General features: G+C 43.4%; 4 protein-coding genes across 4 annotated transcripts; 2 read left to right on the forward strand and 2 right to left on the reverse strand.

Moving 5' to 3' along the window:
• Positions 1–802: 802 nt before the first annotated feature.
• Positions 803–2,803, reverse strand: PCOAH_00029660 (Uncharacterized protein; the record flags this gene model as incomplete). The annotated part of the gene is made up of 1 exon (XM_020059768.1): positions 803–2,803. One exon carries the CDS (start codon positions 2,801–2,803, stop codon positions 803–805), a length of 2,001 nt encoding a protein of 666 aa, XP_019915459.1.
• A 3,675-nt stretch (positions 2,804–6,478) lies between these two features.
• Positions 6,479–14,004, forward strand: PCOAH_00029670 (Endonuclease; the record flags this gene model as incomplete). The annotated part of the gene is made up of 2 exons (XM_020059769.1): positions 6,479–12,919; positions 13,027–14,004. 2 exons carry the CDS (start codon positions 6,479–6,481, stop codon positions 14,002–14,004), a joined length of 7,419 nt encoding a protein of 2,472 aa, XP_019915398.1.
• A 2,213-nt stretch (positions 14,005–16,217) lies between these two features.
• On the forward strand, positions 16,218–17,453 carry PCOAH_00029680 (40S ribosomal protein S24; the record flags this gene model as incomplete). Its single annotated transcript, XM_020059770.1, has 2 exons — positions 16,218–16,917; positions 17,203–17,453. 2 exons carry the CDS (start codon positions 16,564–16,566, stop codon positions 17,248–17,250), a joined length of 402 nt encoding a protein of 133 aa, XP_019915205.1.
• A 565-nt stretch (positions 17,454–18,018) lies between these two features.
• Positions 18,019–19,611, reverse strand: PCOAH_00029690 (Cytochrome c oxidase assembly protein (Heme A: farnesyltransferase); the record flags this gene model as incomplete). The annotated part of the gene is made up of 1 exon (XM_020059771.1): positions 18,019–19,611. The coding sequence occupies one exon, from the start codon at positions 19,609–19,611 to the stop codon at positions 18,019–18,021; it is 1,593 nt and encodes a 530-aa protein (XP_019915455.1).
• Between the last annotated feature and the right edge of the window lie 828 nt (positions 19,612–20,439).

Raw genomic sequence — 20,439 nt, forward strand, 5'->3', positions numbered from 1 at the left:
GCCTATATATGCATCCCCCCTTTTTGCCCCCCCAGCAGTTCCAAATAGCCATGTTGCAAAAAAAAAAAAAAAAAACTCCCTTTGAACAAATTTTATTCCCACCAAGGGATTTATCTTTTTGCCACTTTAATGTCATTCCTGGGGAGCACTCCGGCCCCCATGTCACGGCGTAAATATATACGTATTATGTATGCAGAGGGGTAATATACCCCCTGTGTAGGTATGTCACTCGCCGGGGTTACCTTTGCGCGCAGGTTTGATAAGGCCTAAAAACGTGTGCACGTCGCCAATTCGAGCAGCTACGGACCCTCGCTTTTAAGCTTTACCCCTTTGACAAAATTTCCATTTTTTTCAAACTTCCAATTGGTTGATCGATTAGCAACTTGACCATTCCGCTATTGGCGTTCTCTCTTCACCCCCTCGATGTGCATATTTATCCATGCAGTTGCTTCCAGATTCCCTTTTTTACATATGAGCAGGAAACTATGTGTTGCAACCGCCGGTCGGGGAAAATAACTCGTGCAAACTGCCATGTCAACCAGAGGGAGAAGAACAAAAAAGTAACCCCCCTTTGTGGTACATGACCAGTGGAATTACTGACAAAAGGGAAATTCCCCTTTGGACATTTTTTGTGGATGCTTTATGGAAAGTCCATCCCTTCATTTAGCAACTAGGATGTGAGTTACGCATCTTGGTGGAACAAATGGAAGCCGAAATTATAAAAAAAAAAATTAAAAAAAATTAATTAATAAAAGGAAGGTCTAAACTTTATGCAGCTCAAGGGCGTTCTTTTTTACCCCTACTACCTCATAACGTACCGCCGCTGAAACTCCGACATGACCAACTCGAAGAGGAGTCTCGTTATCTTGGAGAACGAGTACAGGTCTTCCGTCATGTATGGACAGAAGGCCCGATGGTTCTCAATCAAGTTGAACGCTCGAATGGTGCGCTTCTGTGTGCTGCTAACCGTGTCCCCGTAGCCCACAGTATTATTTGTACAGTTGGCCCCATCCGTATCGTCCTCCGATACCGTGCGCTCCTTATCCAAATGGGCCAAGTGGGGACCCCCCTTCAATACGTAACAATCATGCGCAGTTTTGCTAAATAAATTTTCGTCCTCTGTGTAGCTACTTACCTCCAGGAATACACGACTAAGTATATTTTCCAATTGCACTTTTTTTTTTATTCTTTTCTTTGCACACAGTGCGTTTCCTTTCTTATTTGGGGTTAACCCGTCCTGGTTGACGCTCGTCAGGGGGCATTCACTTGGCGAGGCGTCATCGGTGCTTTTTTTTGCGCGAAAGAACTGCTTGATGCTCCACTTGAAGGAGAACCCCTCCTGCTCCTCGGCGTTCTCCTGGCCGTCTCTTTCGTCCTCGGTGGGAAGATCTTTTGTGCCGCCTTCCTCATTGGGTTCGCCCTTCGTGTCGTCGCTTACATTTTCGTTACCTTCCTTTTCACCGCTGTTATTTTCTTCCTCCTTTTTTTCTTTCCCTGGCATTTCTCCTCCATCCTCTGCCAGGCCGTTAATTTCTTCCTGCTTCTTTTCTATCACCTCTTTTTCTATTTCTTCCTTTTCTTCGCTGCCCTTTTCCGCACCCACTCTTACTTCACTATCCCTTTCTTCACCCTCCTCTTGCTCCTCCTCCTCGTCCGTTTCAATCCAGCCATCCGCCAACCCGGTGAGGCGTTCCAGCGCGACCCGAGCGTCGTCCACCGACGGGTTGGGGACCTCCCCCGAGGGCTGTACATCGATAATCTTGAACAAATCCAACTTGTTGTGCTTTCTCGAAAGGGTAGAATACTCAGCCAAATTAACTTCCCTAAAGCAGTACCTACAGTAGAGGATCTGCGAAGGGACATTTGAGTCCTCCCCCTGAGGAGGCGTTTTATATGTCCACCCCAACAACGCGATGAGCTTGTAAATATTGATATCCTCGTATTCGCAGTTCTTCAGCTGCTTTACAATTTTGAAGTACATGTTGAGGTCTTCATTAGGGTGGCTCACTCTCTGTGTCCTGCCATTCGCATCTGCTACGATGTTTATGTACGTGTGTACGTCTAGGGGGTCATATGTCAGGTTGTTCAAAAAGGCTTCATCCACAAGGTGGTTCTTCAAATGTTTGTAATTCGATCGAATAAGCTGCATTCCTCGGTCGACCAGATTTTTGTGACTCTTAAATATTTCCACGTAGTGGCTCTTGAATAATTCTACATAACAACTGAAGAGCAGAAACTTCTTCTTCGAGTCCTCATTCATCAGGTGCTTTTTAACAATTAGGAGAAAGTCGCTAATCGTTTTTTTTATGTCAATATATGGCACATCGTGTGTACCATTTTGCATGAACGTGATAACATTTTGGTACTCCCTAAGTAGGTTGTCCCTTTTTAAAGACTCCCCATCCAGGTGGAGAATCTGCAGATCCATTAACTTCCCTTTCCAGGGGCAATTTTTCAAATGGAGCAAACATAGGTCATTTATTTTTGTGTACATAGAATACGTGTCCTTTTCATACACAAATTTGCATCCACACATTTCGCACTTTACCGTGGTTTCATTTTCACATATGAACCCGTTCCTAGCCAAAAGGAGTGCAGATAGATGTGCAGGTTTTTTTACCCATACGTTGTATGTTTTTATTCTATTCACGTAGTTCTCCTGGTCATGTAAGTACCGACGACTGCTCTTTGTGTATTCATCTTCCTCTTCTCCAAGAAACGTTTTCCTCACATTTATGAGTTCCTCATTTGGGGGTTCTGGCGGGTCTACCCCAGTTGCTTCGCCTGGTAAAGGGCCATTCATCTGGGCTCGTCCCCCAATTAGTGAACCAGCTGGACAGTAATCACTATGCTGGTAGGTAAAGAGAGAAGCCTGGCTAATCCCACACAGAAGGATTCCAAAAATGTTTGTAAATCTCTGCTGCAGTTACTCATTCGGAATTCCCATAGTTGCCGCTGTTCAATCGCACTGGCAACATGGGCCCGTCAAGTTGATCCCTTCTACCGGATCGGGTCGCCTATCTTACGCTTCGCCCTGCGGTAATTACGACCCTAAAAGGCGCCCCCTCCTCCTTTAGCTTCTGCACGTGGGGCAGAAAAATTGAAAGGAAAAAAAAAACTCACATATTTTTTCCTAAATTCGGGATGTTCCCACGCTTGAACAAAATATGCGCGGGTGTATTTTCCCTTCGCATATAGAGGACATTTCACGGGTTGATAAAAAATTGTGGTGCTTTGAAAGGGAACTGGTGGAAAAAAAAAAAAAAAAAAAAATGCTAATAGGTGAAGTTCCATCGGGGGAGAATAGCGGAAGAAAAGGAACCCCTCTCCCTTCGCAAGGAAGGTTATCCTACCAAACGAGGGATCATTTTTTAAAAAATAAGTTGCACCCCCTCCTCCGCGGTGTACTCTCCGCTTGGGTGTATTGACTACTTGAGAAGAATGAAAAGGAAAAGATCACCGCTCACAATCGCTAAAAATGAGGATGCATACAAAATGGCCTAGAAAACAAGTGCCGTATTGGGATAACACTTGCTTGGGTAAATGCACATCCCTTCACATATAATAATGACCGAGCTGGGGAACACCCCCTGAATGCCCCTTTTTAAGAACGCCCTTCCCCTTGTGCTTCACCAATCTTGGCAAAGTATTCATGTCAGATATAAGACAAACAATACATCTGGAGATTGCTCCGAAAGGATACAAAACTGAAAGGTAGATAACCCCACCACGTACCTTTACAAATTATAGCTGATTGTAAGAGGAAAATGTTTATACCCCGCTGGAGAAATGGAAAGAAGTGGTTGTAAGTAGGAGGTAAAAGTAGCTTAGCTGTGTTCATACCGTGTCGTCAAAGGGAGCGAGTGATGAACATTTTGGGGCGTGAAACAGGTGTGCTTTTTTTCTTTTTTTTTTTGTTCCCGCGGTTTGCACTATGTAAAAAGCCATTACGCATGTGCGTGTACATTCAGCGAAACCGTTCACCCCATTTTTGCACCATCTTTTGGTATTTTTACTGCTGTGCAAACTTCGCGCTATGGCTCTGCGGTTCTGCCGCCTGTCATCCGATATACACTGCCTTATTGTTCACCGTGATTGCATCTTTCACAAAAAGACGCCTTCCCCCTGGTGAAGTCGGAACAGTTGCATACACCCAACGTGGCCCCGTGCTTTCGACGTTCCATCCTTTAATAAATACCTGACTCTTACTCGATGTGCACATTTACGGAAGTAGCCATGGGAGCACTACACATGGGGCGAACCAAAATGAAAAAAACGTCGCTCGTATTTTCCCCGGTGCGGCGAAATTTGCGCGGATTTATTTTTACCCCAGAAGGAGTGGAACCATGCGACGGTGTGGTGGTTGGGATAATGGGGCCACGTGATTCTTCCACCTCCCAACGCATGACATCGCCAGGGAACCATTTATCTCTCTGCAATCCGTTAAAGCAGAAGAGATGGGGGAGCAGGTGTGCGGACTCACGTATATAATGTACACAAGGTATTCTTTCAAATAAATGTTGGGCTTGCAAAGTTAGCGCGCAATTATTGCATAATCGCCCTATTACGCGTGTTGCGGATTCCCTTGTTTGGCGTAGGAGGGCGTGCTACTTCCCTGTGCCAAGGTGTGACACAGCGATCAAGCGATGCAACGAGGCGTGCTAACCACATCAAGCATCGGACAAAAAGTATTATGTACATTACCTTTGCATATTTCGCCGCACATATTCCACAATGTAAAATATTCCCACTTCGCATACGTTCTGCTACATAAATCCGCGTAGTCACACAGATGCGCACGAACGTGTACACTCCTCTTCTATATGTTAACGTGATGGAGTACAGCCTCCAAAAATAATTCATACAGAGTAATTGCCACTGCAGAAAAAGAAAAAAAAAATTAAAAATAAAAAAAAAAAAAATTGTGCATTGTTCATTGCGCACTGTGATACCATGTACTGAATGAACGCTAACCAGAGTGGCACTATAAGGAGATTTTCGCGTTCGATCAATTTGAATTTTTTTTTTTTTTTTTCCTAATTTTTCTCCCCCATTTATATATAACCAAATTTATCCCCTCGTGCTAACCCAGTATGTGAACTCACTGGTTTTGTGTAACCTCTTCCTTTTAAAGCATGTACATATGTGAAATGTACGAAGAGGCGAATATACGTGAGCGTACGGGCGGATGCACGGGTACGTACGTTTGAAAGTGCGCACAGGGTACTTTAAAAGTACGGATGGAAGTACGTTTGGGAGTGAATACGCGTATAAGTGCATTCCACTACACGCGCATCCACGCCCTCATACGATTAAACGAACGATTGCGTATGCATAATACCCATCGGTGATTGTACCAACGGAAATGATCCTCTCATTTATTCCTATCCGTGAGTGTAGCAACGGTCACGTGCCGCTCACTCATGCATATACGCACAAACGTGTACGCACCTGAATACGCTCGTGCGGGCGTATATTCGTGCCTTAGCTTATTCATCCGTATGTGCGTATGTGTCAACCTATGCGCCCCTGCACGCATGACTTATTTAAACCTTTTGAAAATTGTGCGAACGTTTACTCGGCCGCCTTGTTTTATTCACTTTTAACATAGTTTTTCTGGCGCGTACTCCCGTACGATTCGAAGCACAACGCGCCTTACAACTAGCCACACAACCCCCCGTTCGCATCCCCCCGTGTACATATACACCCATTTGGTTGCTTCCCCTTCACAAGTCGGAAGGAGGAGAAGTACCTTTCCCCTACGTGTGTATGTCACCAGCAACAAGTATGCATGTGTACGGTGGCGATGCTTAACTTATGAGTTGCATTCACCGGGCACATGCAGACAAAACGGCATGCCCTATTACCTACGAAAGCACGGTGTGTACAAACGTGTGTTTGCATATGTGTGTACAGGTTTACACCGGTATGCGCGATGCGTGCGTCGAGCGCGTTGGTACAGACTGTTGCTGATCGTACGCATGGCGCTGGTGGTACCATTGCGAACACATAATTAACCAAATGTGTGTATACGTGGCTCTCTCGAAGGAAACACAAATATATATATATATATTCATATATAGTGAAAATGTGAACTGTTCATAATTTTTGCTGTTTTTTTTTTTTTTTTTCTTATAAAACCATTCAGGGTATACTGAGAAACGAACCCCATGAGAAACAGAGAGTTTTACGTGTAATGTGTTATTCAAATGATGAGCATCGTTTGCTTATTTTCGTGCTTTTCCCCTTTTCATGCTTCTTTTTTTTTCTCTTTTTTTACTTCAAAATTTTGAATGTACTGCAAAGCAAAACACTTGTACCTTTTATACAACACTGACTCGTTCCTCTCTACCGAGTTGCAACGCATCAGCGAAACTTTTTGTTGCACACGCGGTACGTACATCTGTTAGGACGTTGTGCCTGAGCTTGCGTGGTGCATATCCAACAAAGAGTTATCTTCCCTCCTCAATTTTGTACCATGGATAATTCCCCAAGGGGGAACTTCATGTTCTTTCAAAAGAATAAAAGTAATGACAATCAACTGAGTCATAAATTTGAAGACACCATGTATGCCAAAGGAGAGGAAAAGAAAAGTGGAAAAAGGGGCGGCACAGACAACAAAGGTGTAACACCTGTGTTGAAGGATCAAGGGGTTAACATCTACATGAATACTCCACCGGGTATGCTAGATAAGAACATAAACACTGGCAAAAAATATGATAATGTGACTGGGGCCTTGCCGGCCTCTTCCCCCATGGGTGAAAAAAGTTCCGAACATGTGCAGAGCATTTTTGCCGATCGGGGCGTAGACATGAAAAAGATACCCGGGATGGAGGAGAAGGAAACTCCAGGCGGGATGAGTAATTACACAGTGAAAAATTACAAAGTTAGCGGTCACGGGATGAGCAGCCACACGGAAAGCTCAAAAGAACCCCCTAAAAACACCCAACAATTTAAGCCCAAATTTAATAAGAATAAAAAAAATCCAAACAAGGAGGAGAGCAACATGAACAGCATGTCGAAGGATATTAAAATTCGAAAAAGCAACATTCTGGAGTTGAACAAGTTGCTAAAGGAGAATTTGAGGATAGAGGAAAATTTAAAGAAAAAAAAAAAAGGGAAAGGAAATAAGGACGATGAGGATGATGATGACGAAGATGAAGAGGAGGCGTATGACCAGGACTACTACCAGATGTGGGGGGACAACTCCAGCAGGTATGCTCTCCGAGATAGTGCGCGTGATAAAGCAACTCCAGGAGAACACCACGAACATGTACAGAAGGACCAGAGTAGCCAAGAGGAAGGCTCTGTGGAAGGCAAAAGAGACAACGCAAAGGAGAAAAAGGAAAAGGGGAAGAGGAAAAATAAGGAAAAAAACAAAGACAATAAAGCGAAAGGAAAAAATGAAGAGCGCGAAAGGGAGAAGGATAAGTCCATTTCGAAGGGGAAAGCCAAGGAGTTTGACTCCAACGATCAAGAGGAGGATGACAAGAAGAAGGAGCACCTTCCAATTAGCAACCAAAACAACATCGTGAATAGCAATCCGAGTAACACCCCAAACAGCAGCATTAACGTCATTCTGGGTGGCGGCTTGAATAGCGGTCCAAGCATTATCCTCAATATGGACAACAAAAACAGCGGAAAGAATAAAAAGGCCAAGAACAAGAAGGGGGAACAGCACCAAGACAAGAAAAACGAGTCACCGCAAAATAGGAAGAACGAATCTGGACAAAACAAGAAGAACGACTCGCCACAAAATAAGAAGAATGATTCTCCACAAAACAAAAAAAATGAAATGATGCAAAATAAGAAAATGGATTCCCCGAAAAATAGGAAGAACGATCAGGGGGAAAACAAAAAAATGGATTCTCCCCAAAATAGGAAGAATGATTTAGGGCATAACAGAAAGAACGAGTCGCCTCAAAATAGGAAGAACGAATCGGGGCAGAACAAAAAAAACGATTCCCCACAAAACAGGAAAAATGATTCTCCTCACAATAGGAAGAATAAAAGGGAAGACTTTATCACAGGTGCGAATGCAAACTGCCTGCTAGACCAAGGAGATGGCAAAATGGTCAAAAATGAGTTACTCCTCGAAAGTAGTATGATTGGGAAGAATAAAAATATAGACAGCTCGATAAACTTTTCCCCACACTACAGTTACTATTACAGCAATAACAAAAGTGATATCCCCACGATGAGTACCTCCAGAAGGGGGGCATTCAATAAAGTTCACTTGGATCTCTACTGCGATAGTAGTGGGGGCTACATGATGGACTCCAGTGACAACAAAAGTTTCAGCTATAAGAAGGAGCCTCGAAGTGATATGTTCAAGTTGGGCAATAACAACATCGGCAGTGGCGGTGGTCAGGGCAGTGACACTGGTCCTGTTGGTAGTGCAGGCAATCATGGCAACCTTGGCAGTAGCCTGGGCAACCTCGGGGGACTATCCCTGAGCGGTAAATTCCACATGAATAAAAATTTCTTCAAATCGCACGAAATGGGGAACTACCATTTTCAAGACTTAAGCAGCACGTATGACAAGTATAAGGGCTCCTTCGACCCGACCTCCATGTCTGAATTTCTCGACCACGAGACGGGCAAAAGATACGTCCACAACAAAACTTGGGGCAGTCACAGTGAAGTGAAAAATGTCAAGGACAACAACGTCGTCAATATAAAAACGAACAATGCTATTGGTACCAACAGAAACAATCATATGAACCTCAATCTGAGCAGTAAGGATAATCGGCTAAGCATTACCAAAGGGAGTGATAAGAGAACGCCTAGCAATATTATACACCCCAGTAACAATCATATAGGGAAAAAATACACGAGTAGCAAAAATTTGCAAAGCTATAATAATAATAAGTTGAACTTCTCCAGTGAGGGAGTCGATCTGGGCATGAGCTCCAAGATGAATATTTTTAACAACGCCGGTGAGGTAGGGGGGAGTGCGTTGGGTGGAAGCAACGCTGGGGGGAATAATATGTCTGCGTATCATATGGCTAGCCACCCCGTTGGGAGTAATCATCTGGGTAGCAATAACATAGGAAGTAATAACATAGGAAGCAATAACCTAGGAAGTAATAACATAGGAAGTAATAACCTGGGGAGTTATCACCTGCCCAGCAACGTAAGCAGCAGCAACCTGGGGAGCAGCAACAGCGTGGGCAACGTACTGAAGGATGAGAGCCACCTATTGGGGGGCAGAACCTACAACAACATGCTGAGCAACAGCAACATGAACCCCATGTTGAACGGAGAAAATAATAATTTGCTGAACAGCAGCTATGCGAGCGTTACCAACGTCCTAAACAGCAGCAACGGCATGGTTACCAGTGGGAACAAGGTGTACAACAGTGGGGGTGGGGAGGGGAACCTTAACGAGAGCATGAATAACGTAGGAAGCTTAAACGGAACAACCTTCCAAACGAACAAGTCCAACAGTACATTAAATAATAGAGTAAACAGTAGCAAGAATCACATGAACGACCTAGCGGGTGGACAAAGCTACGTGAACAATGTTTTACTGTACGACAGTGGAGGTGTTATGTATAATGGAAAGGTTGGAAGCATGAATGGCTACGCAAGGCACAACGTACCCCCGTTTTCTGGACAGACCTTGGATAATTACGCTAACCAGAGCGTGGATAACTATGCCAACCAGAATGTGGATAACTACGCAAACCAAGGTGTGGACCATTATGCCACCCCCAACATGGACAACTACCTGAACCCCAACATAGATACTTACGGGAGTCCCCATTTGGACAACTATGGCAGCCCCGTCATGGACAGTTACGTGAACCCAATTATGGACAGCTACGCAAACGTAGCCATGGATGGGTATGCCAACTCCCGCATGGACAATTATGACAACCCCACCGTGGATAACTACGTGAACCCCAATGGGGACAATTATGCAAGTCCTAATGTGGACAGTTATGCTAATCCGAACGTGGATAGTTATGCTAACCCTAATGTGGACAGTTATGTAAACCCGAATGTGGACTACCCAAACCAGAGTATGGACACCTACGCGAGCCCCCACATGGAGAACTATTCCACCCCGCACATGGACAACTTCGTGAATCCCCTTATGGACAGCTACATGAACCCCAACATGGAGAACTATCCAAACCAAAGCATGGAAACCTACGGTGGCCAGAACATAGGCAGTTTTGCCCCCCCCAATGTAGACAACTTTGCCGCCCCCAATGTAGATAACTTTGCTGCCCCAAATGTGGACAGCTTTGCCACCCCAAATGTGGACAATTTCGCTTCACCCAACAGGGAGAGTTTCCCCCCCCAGAATGTGGAGACCTTCGTCGGGCCTAGTGGGGAGTCCTACCCCCATGGGTACATGAACAACCTTCCTATGAATTACCTAAACGGAGGAATGACATCGACACTGAACAACAGCAGAGGCACATCTTCTATAAACAACATCAGTCAGTATTCTAACGAGCTTAGTAACACATCTGGGAATATGCTGAACAGTATGGTAGGGAAAAAGAATAACTTGTTGCTGAGTGGCATGAACAACACAGTGAGCAGCTCCAAGGGAAACTTCGGCATGAATTACATCAACGATACATTTAAGAAGGCGTCCAATTTGTTTTTAAAAACTGTTATGAGGAGGGGAACCAGAAATTCCAGTGGAAATAAAATTAAAAGAAACAAAAATAAAGAGTTGTTAGAAAGTAAAGTTGCCAAGTACGAATTGACATCACCTACGAAGGAAAGCAACGGAAGTGGCATGTTGCACGATAGAGGGGGCATAAACTATGTACTAGAGGATCCTCCTCCAGGGAGACCAAAATATATACATAATAGCGAAATGACAGAACGGATCAACGAGAATGATCCTGCGAGCGCATTAACAACAGCCATAGCAACTGCTATTGCAACGTCTACCAGTGGGGCAGGCACTAGCGTCCAACACATGAAGTGCTTAGAAGAAAACCATACAATAAAGAAGAAGGTAAAGAAAGAAAAAAGAACCCACGTGAAAAATATTAAAATAAATATAAACAAAATTAACCTTCTTGAAAATAAGAAGAAAAAATATTTGGCGGAAATTATCAGATGTGAACTCATTTGGGGACCCACGAAAAATAAAGAACCCATAACTCCGGTGGAGAGTTGTGAGTTACACCCTGTTGTTATAATAAAAGATCAATATGGACATCTGTACGATGACGACGAAGACAATGAGAACAACCCCATAGGAAAAACTGTTAATATTTTCTACAGATGGAGTAGAGGACCTCCTCGAACCGTTTGCTTCTTCCACCCACAAAAAATTGCTTGCTTGCAATGCACCGTCACGTTTAGATGCTTCTGCTCGTATGAATGTTTCATGAAAGGATTCGATCACTTGCACAAGTATTATCGAAGCAATGGTCTCATTAATATTCCTTCCCACCCGAATCTGCATACCTATGGTGTGCCTTGCTCACCGTTCGATTGGGATAATTATGAGAAGAATATCGAGTTCGATGAGAAGCACTACAATTCGTTAATACAGTCTGGGTTGCTAAACTCGCCGGACATGGAAAAGTGGGAAATAATTAACAACGAGAGGAACTACATCCCTTGCTTGAAAGACGTGGGTCACCAAATCATGCTGGAGACTATGCTGCTCGATAAAAATACCATGTCATCGGAGAATGGGACAACCAGCTCTGACGAATGTGAGGGTAGTAGTGTCGACGAGGATAGCAGTGGGGATGCCAGTCAGGTGGAAGAAAATTGCACAGTTGGCCCGGTTAACGAACTTCTTAAGGGCGAAGTGCACCAGGGCAGCGATTTCAATCTGTCCTCCGCCGATGAGAAGAAGCAAAGCCCCGCAGCGTGCTCGCGTTATGCAGGTGTGCAGTCGGACCAGGTAGAAAGTTTCAGTGGTATGCAGTATGTTGATAGCCATAAGGAGGAGGACACCTACTCAGGGCAGTTCACCGACGGAAACGGCATCGTCAATGGGGAAGCAGACACTACCAACCTGAACGATGAAGGAACCTCCGCGGTGTTCACCTCGACGGAGGCAAACGGGAAGCAAACGTTGCATATTGATGGCACGTTGAATGAGGACAATAATGTGTGTAGCTCACCAGCAGATGAGGGTAAGGACCCAACCAAGGGAGAGTACACAACCAAGAATGTCCCTAATCACAGCGTAAATGAAGAAAGCGAAGGAAACGAAAATAGAATGAACAGTTTTGGCATTACTTGTATGGACAACGGGGGCAACAACGATACCTTTGTGCGTAACGATGAAGCGATGTTTGTACATAGTGAAGGAGAACCAACAAATGGGTTAAACCCCCAGAGTGGTGACTCAAAGGATGGGTTAACCGAATTGAAGCAGAACAACGTGACGACGCCTGCAAATGGATGCTCTGTAGAAAACGTCGAGGATAAGCAAACGAATGAGGGTGACAGAAGTGGCATGTCCACTAGTCCTAGTAAAAGTGCAACGGCAGAAGTGGAGGGAAAAACCACCACGGAAAAACTCACTCTCGAAAGGGAAAAGAATCAAATCCAGCCGACCCAGGAAAACGCCCTTCAGTTGAAGAAGAAGAAGAAGAAGCGGAAAAAGAAAAAAGTCTACATACTGGATGACCAAGTGTGGAACAACATAAGGGACCCCAACATCTATCACAAAATAATTACAGGCTGTTGTATCCCCAATGTGACTATTTCCCCGAACTATAACGTAACGTGTTTTAAGAATTCCAATGTGAGCAATCCGAACAACCAGTTCACCATAATGACATGGAATGTGCTGGCCGAAATATACGGCACTGTTGAGGCCTTCCCCCACTGCGACCCGTACATGCTGGCTTGGTCCTATCGCAAGACAAAGATCATTCAGGAAATTTTGAACAACAGCCCGGACATCGTCTGCCTGCAGGTGGGTCTTGTGCGGTGATTACTCCGTCAATTGGCCTATGCTCATCATGTCAGTATTTTAAGTTTTCCCTTTTTTTTTTTTAACGTCCCCCCTTTTTTTTACCGCAGGAAATACAAAATGAACACTTCTTGGACTTTTTCAAACCTTCGTTGAGCGAGTTCGGCTACGAAGGCGTCTACAAACAGAAGACGAAGGAAATATTTACTTCCCCCTCGGGAAAGAGAAGAGGAGGAAAGTACACCATAGACGGATGCGCTATATTTTACAACAAAAAAAAGTTGAAGTTTGTGGAAACCTACGCCTTAGAGTTTAGCAAGCTGATCAAGGAAGCCTCAGTGTTTACGTTGCCAAAGGATATTCAGAAAAACCCATCATTGGTGAAGCGACTGTTAAAGGATAACGTGGCGTTGGTTATACTGCTCGAATACATACAGCAGTATTCAAAAATGTATGACAGTAAGGAGGAAAACAACGAGGAAAAACCAAATAGAAACCTTATCATTGTTGCCAACACGCACATTGTAGCAAATCCCGAAGCCAATTACGTGAAAATCTGGCAAGCACAAATATTGGTCAAGGTAGTTGAATACCTGAGGATAAATTTTATAAAAAAATATGAAACCGTTCCAAGTTTGATTATATGTGGAGATTTTAACAGTACCCCTTCTAGTGCAGTGTACCAGTTGATATATAAAAAAAACTGCAGCAGGAGTCATGAAGACTTCAGTTCAGACAAGTACAGTCTACTGACAGACCTGCCACTTGGGCACAACTTAAATTTGAAGTCAGCTTACGCTATATCCAAGCTACTGTCCCAGAAGCTTAACCCGGAAGAGTATACATCCAACTTGGAGGTCTTCGAGCCATTGTTTACCAACTACACCGGGAACTTCATAGGATGCTTGGACTACATTTTTTACAATGACGAAAACTTGAATATTATTTCCACCGTCAATATTGCTGACGAGAATCAGCTGATGCAGGAGGCGCACATTTACCAGCTGTCCAACTGCGCTTTACCGAGCCCCATTCGCCCCTCCGACCACCTGCCCCTCATTGCTAAGTTCGAGTTCAAGATTTACTGAAGTGCAGGGGAGCGGCTCATTCGCAGATGAGCGGTACAGTCCTGAGTAGGGGCTTCAACCCCCACCTCCCACCTTTCGTTTCTATCTCGAGGAACATCCCCACACGTGTGAATACTATGTGTTGTGTTACCTTTTCGTGATGAATGAAGAGCTTACCCGCGGAGCAAGTAGCCAATTGGGAAAAAGGATCCTTTGGCGAATTCACCCCCTCCCGAAGGAACAACCCCTCTCCTTTTGCCCAACCACGGTCACCCCAGATTATGCAAACCGTTTTCATTTCCAAACCGTCGGTTGGCGAATTCAGATGGGAACAGCAAATTTTGACCCCCTGTGAACGTGGCCAATTTTGATGACGCCCCTTTTATCGTATCAAACTGTGCTGCCGTGCTTCTCACTTCACCCCACTGTATTAATTATTTTTTTTTTTTTTTTTGTAATTAATTTTATTTACATTATTAAAGAATTAATACGAATAGTGGTAAATGCACAAGGCACGTTCTACCCCAGTGCATTTCCTTGCGCAATTCTCCCTCCATGTATGTTGCATATTTCCTCCCCTTCTGGCACACGCATAGGAGTTCTTCCCCTTCGTTTATGCTACATTTTTAAATATAGATAATTTTAAAGTGAGTGTTTTTTTTTTTAAACAGTTTTTCACGTGCATTTTTTCATTTTTAATATGTCCACGTAGCTTTGCCCCTCCCCGTGTGTACATAGCATATGTGTATGTGCTGGTCCAAGTGCAACATAAGTATACGCACGCGTCCGTCACAGGCTACCGCAGCGTATATGTATGACCCGAGGATGTATTTGCGCAAGCACGTGTGCACATGAATGCCCCTGCCCTTCGCCTTTTTTTTTTTTTTTGTCCCTTGTTTTGTGTCCTTGTTCGTAATTTATTTGTACCAAGAAGGAAGTGCGCATGTATGCATTAATGTATATGGGTATATATATATGTGCATGCATGTGTATGTTCCTTTTTTTCCCTTCTATATAAAACTTTTTTTATAAATGGATTTTCCCTATATCCGCTTAAAAAAAATATAAAATGTGAATTTACCCCTTGTATCCGCGTATTGTTATGGGGTTCCTTCTTCAGCACGACGGTGATACGATATTACAACGGCGCGTGGTGATGCAAGAGCCACGTGAACATCTTCGCCAATTAAAAAAATAAATAAAAAAAAAAAAAAGGCTTCTCCCTTAGGACAAACAAATCTACAAAACGTACCAAACAGGCGAGCAACCATGTGAAGCGAATCTATCTTCATGGCTCTCATTTAGTGTTTCACTAAGTTCCTTCCCCAACTTCATTTCGAGGGAACCTCCCCACCCCCCCTAAGGTCAATGCACCTTAATCACTTCGCGGGGGGGGAAACACTAAAGGTAGTTAGCTATAGCGTAACTTCACGTTAACGGTACCGCAGTATGGAGCAACCGAAGCGCAAAATTGCACCCAAGCAGAATGGGAAACCCTAAATATATGGGCATCATCTGTTCACCGCGCAAAGGCAACAATTTGTTCCTATTAATGTATAGGAATGGCTTAGCCGGATTTTGGCCAATTTTTACGTGCCTTCCAGAATCGTATACATTTCTTTTCCACCCCTTCTTTTAATGTATTTTTTTTTTTTTTTTTGGAAAAAATTGCTGAGTGCAAATAAAATGGGACCCTCTTGCACTTCACGACGGGATTTTTTTTCCGCGGTCAATTTTTTTTTTTTGCAACGCCGTATTTTTGAACAGCCAAAGGATGCAAGGCGCAGGAAAAAAAAAAGGTGATTTCGTTCCCCTGCGACTTCGAGGCGTGCATAGGGGGTGGTATATAAATAATACTTGTCACCCGTTATAGGTAAATGGGCTTACGCATAAAAAAAAATATATGCTGATATTGACGAGGTGATGATAATTCTACCTTCCAAGCTACTATGTATATATACTCTCACCTTCATACGGCATACTGTTTTTTCCTCCAAACCGTAAGCTAAATGAACGCACAGTCGGTACACGTTCACGGGGCACTGACAGAGGAAAAGGGAAACAAGAAATAAAAAATACGCCTGCGGTTTGTGGGGCACTTTTGCACGGTTGTATTATGAGAAGAGGAAAAAAAAGAAAGTGAGCCGATTTCTTTTGTATAAGGTGAAAATTTTATTTTCGCAAAATTGTGGCTCAGTCAACATTTTGCGTACGCCGCAAGTGGTATACTTCTACGTAAACGTGTTACCGGAAAAAAAAAAAATAAATAAATTAAAACAAAATAAGTAAAACAAAAAAGAAAAAAAATAATTACGAATTAACGAGTTAACGAAACAATAATTTAGTGACTTAACGATTTATCGAGTAGCTAAACCAAGCGCTATATATCGTAAAAGTAAGTCCCGTTCGGCCGAAATACCAAACTCAAAAGTTTTCGCGGCATCTGTGAGTGATTCTCCAACCTCCGCGGGGATACCTACACTTTATTGTGCCTCTTTCGAAATCTGCGTAGGAACGGCATTTTCAGTTGGAAAGTTTTTTCGCAATTCTGCTACATCGTGCTGAACGAAGAAAAACAAAATGGCGGAACAATTCACAATTCGTGTGAAGAAATATATGAGCAACCCCCTGCTGCAAAGGAAGCAGTTCGCCCTGGAAATACTACATCCCAATAAGGGCTCAGTGTCGAAGAAGGACGTAAAAGAGAAGTTAGCAAAAATGTACAAGCTGAACAATGTTAACACAATTGTACTGTTCGGATTTAAATCCCTATTCGGAGGTGGAAGAACCAAGGGGTTTGGCCTGATTTACAACAGCGTGGATTCTGTTAAAAAATTTGAAAAGAAATACAGACAAATTAGGGAAGGGTTAATAACCAAGGAGAACAAACCAGGACGAAGGGCTGCCAAGGAATTGAAAAACCGAAGAAAGAAGGTATGCTTTTTTCTTTCCGTCGTTTGCTTTGCACAGCGGTTACGCCAATGTGCCATTTTCCACGTGACGCATGTGTCATCCACGGAGGGCGCGCCCAGCACCTAGTCGCCAACTCGGTTGTATATCCGCGCGACTGTCCGACTGCAACTGTGAAACTGTGCGCCGTGCAACTTTTTTTTGTGTGGTATTTGTTCTGTTCTTGCCTGATTAGGCAATATATTTTTTTGTACATGTTCTGGCCCACCCACTGATTATTTTATTTTTTTTTTTTTTCCCCTTCACCAGGTACGTGGCACGGCCAAGACAAAGGTTTCAGGAGCGAAGAAAAAGTAAACGGATCTGCCCCCTCACTTTTGCGTATTCGTACTTGCAAAGTTTTGTGTTTCGTTTCGATAAAGTTACACAGTCGGATGTTTATGATTTTTATTTTATCTCCCTGTAATGGCCTTTTTTTTTTTTTTTTTTTTCCCACTCCACACTTCTTTTTTCTGCCCTCTGCTTTGCCACTAACGTTAACCATTACATGCTAACTTACTTGTAAAAACAACACGCCGCTGCGCAAGCCGTTACGGCTTTCGACATCATCAGCAACAAAACGAGAAAAGTAAAGAAATTTTTAAATCGCAAATGTGCAAAGCACTTCCAATGTGTGGCTAAAAAAAATTACGCGTCGGGTTGCCAAAATGATGAAGTATCCAGAAAGTCCTTTTCTCTTGAAAGGTTAAGCTCCAGGGACTACTTTCCGCATTAGGGTTGATATAGTTGTTCCCCTTTTTGCCAAGAAAAAGTTCCCCATCGCAAAGGCAACCCGTATTGAATACAGTAAAACGACATGCACATGCACGTACGACACGACAGTCAGCTCACCCGAATGGTGCAAGCACCTGCCCGGAATTGTTCTTTCACTTTTTTCCGCTTCGCTGCGGAGCACTCCAGATGGAGCTTTACAAATTAAGTTCCCTTCTGGGTGAACCAATTCGAAAAAAAAGACAAAAAAAAAAAAAATTCATAACAATGCAATGCATTGCGGTGCATGCTGCATAGATGCAACGGTTTGTCTCCACCGCTGATGTTGAGGATGGCATTTCAACAAACGGGCGGTTATGAAAAAACTATGCAGAATTTAAGAAGCCGCTTCTTAAATTTGGTAATTGCGTATTCGGGGGTGTCTGTAAGCTCCTCTGGTTTGCCTTCACTTCTGGGAATGTCACATTCAATCTGCTCTGCACCCGCTTCCCCGCTCCTTTTGCTATTATCTGGGATCTGCGTGTGGTAGGAAGTCAGGGCTAGCAGAATAATGATGTGCCAAAGGGAGTGCTTAAAAAATGAGCGAATGTTCCCCTTGGAAGGATTTCGAAAAATGGCCTGGAACTTATAAAATATGTAAAGATTCGGCAGTAGGGAGGTTAAAATGTACATGTAGGAAGTGTACCCACAAAAAAAAAACAAAAAAGGTAATGATGATAAAAGAATTAAGTAGGGACTACACAACTTGGCTGTATATAATCCATTCTGGTTATCCTGCAGGGGAAACATTTTATATTTCCCTTTTAAATAATCGTCTTTATATAAGTAGGCTATCGAGTAGAAATGGGGAAATTGCCACAAGAGCTGTGTAATGAATAAGATCCAAGGTTCAGGGACAAGTAAGTTTTGCGACACTGCTGTGCAACCCATTAGAGTCGGAATCGAACCCACGATTGACCCTACGTGCGTGTTGTATGGTGTTCTCCTCTTTAAGGGAGTATACACACATGCGTAGAGCAATATGTTAAATATGCCAAGTAGAGCTGTTATGGGGTTATTTAAATGGTATAAGATTGCCGATCCTGTGATGGCTGTGAAAGTACCAAACATTTTTGCATTCCTCAAGGATAGTTGGTTATTATTACATACCAGTGGTCTTCGTTTAGTTCTCTGCATTATTTTGTCTATGTCCCTTTCGATAATCTGGTTAAACGTATTGGCGCTAGAGCTGCAAAGATATACACCTATTATTAGGGAGCCAAGTTGGGTTAAGTTCGACCCCCCTAGCATGAAATAGCCAAACGTGCTACTCATGGTTACCCACAAAGTTAATTTAAACTTTGACAATTCGAGATAACTACTGAAGTGAGGGTAGATCCCCAGGTGGGTACTTCCCTTCTGATTGGTATGACCATTGTTTGTCTCCTGGAGTTGTTCCCCTCTTTTTATGAATTCCCCAGCGCTGGCAGCTCCGCAGATGGGGATATCCTCCGTCCTGGCGAATTCATACCTTTTGCATTTTTCTCTTTCACCCGTAAGGGCAATTAAACCTTCGCTGGTCTCTTTCACTGGGCTAAATTCGACATGGATTGACTCTGTCACAGAGACAGTGTCTTGCTCCACCCTGCCTGCCTTCTTAATTTTTACCATTTTAGCTGTGTGCACTCTCATCACATTTACCATTTTGGAGGTGCCATTGTGCTTCCTTCCCCCACCATCTAGCGATAAGTACTTTCTGTAAAAGTGTACTAACCCTAGTTGGGCACTTCTGTTCGTTGTGTCCCTCCTCTCCGTATGGCTGTCAGCCCCCTTACACGTATAGTAGTGCGTTCCACTATTACCGCAGAGGAACAACCTGCATGGTCTCTTAATTGTAACGAACTTAGATCCCCCCGACTGAAACTCCTTCCCTACATACGTGCTAAGTACACACCCTCTTCCAAGCATCGTTTTCTTCCTATCATTCCGTTAGAAAAAAAAAATTGGAGCGGGGGAGGGAAATCGCAAAAGGGGGCATACTCCATCAAATGCGCCTGCTTTTATATCATGGTCGGCCTAATTGAACTGAATGGTGGGTATCAGCTGGGAGACGGATCAACCCTTAACAGGTGTAACTAGTTGATTATTAAACGAGGATGCAGATCCTGTTTGGTTTCCTCCTTCCCATGATGCATATGCTCCTGAAAAATGTGCACCCAAGCACGTCGTGCAAGTATGTAAATACGAATGGGTAAAGTGATGGAAATTAAAAAGAAAAAATGGTGAACTGTTTGGCGAATTCTCCCCTAATGGGAATACTAAGGGGGGAAATGAAATTGTATTAAAAAGGATCCGGGTTTTTATTTTTATTTATTTTTTTTTTTTAATTTGGTGAATTCCCCCCTTGGGGCTGCAAAGAATGAACATACTCCAACACATATTACGCGCGCATGGAATAAGTGAATTTCCTATAGCAGGCTGATAAGAATACGGAAGGGTAGTTTTACGCTACTTCTCCATCAAATTTGCGCTAAGGTGAACTGAGCACGAAGTATATCGTCAGGCAAACGACCCTTATTGGGCACTCCTCCCACATCCTGCTCGTTCGACGTTCCCTCAATTTTCGCCATCAACAGCTTCATACTATCTGGTATGAATGAAATGGTATAAACGATCTGCGCGTAAATTTTTTTTTCCTGCAAGCCGATGTATATTCGTGAAGCAGGAGAAAATGCGTCTCTTTTATCCGCGTCAGCTGCTTAGCCGCTAAAGTGGGACAACTCATTCTTGTTGTTT

This window comes from Plasmodium coatneyi, chromosome 10, assembly GCF_001680005.1.
Source record: "Plasmodium coatneyi strain Hackeri chromosome 10, complete sequence".
NCBI lineage: Eukaryota > Apicomplexa > Aconoidasida > Haemosporida > Plasmodiidae > Plasmodium > Plasmodium coatneyi.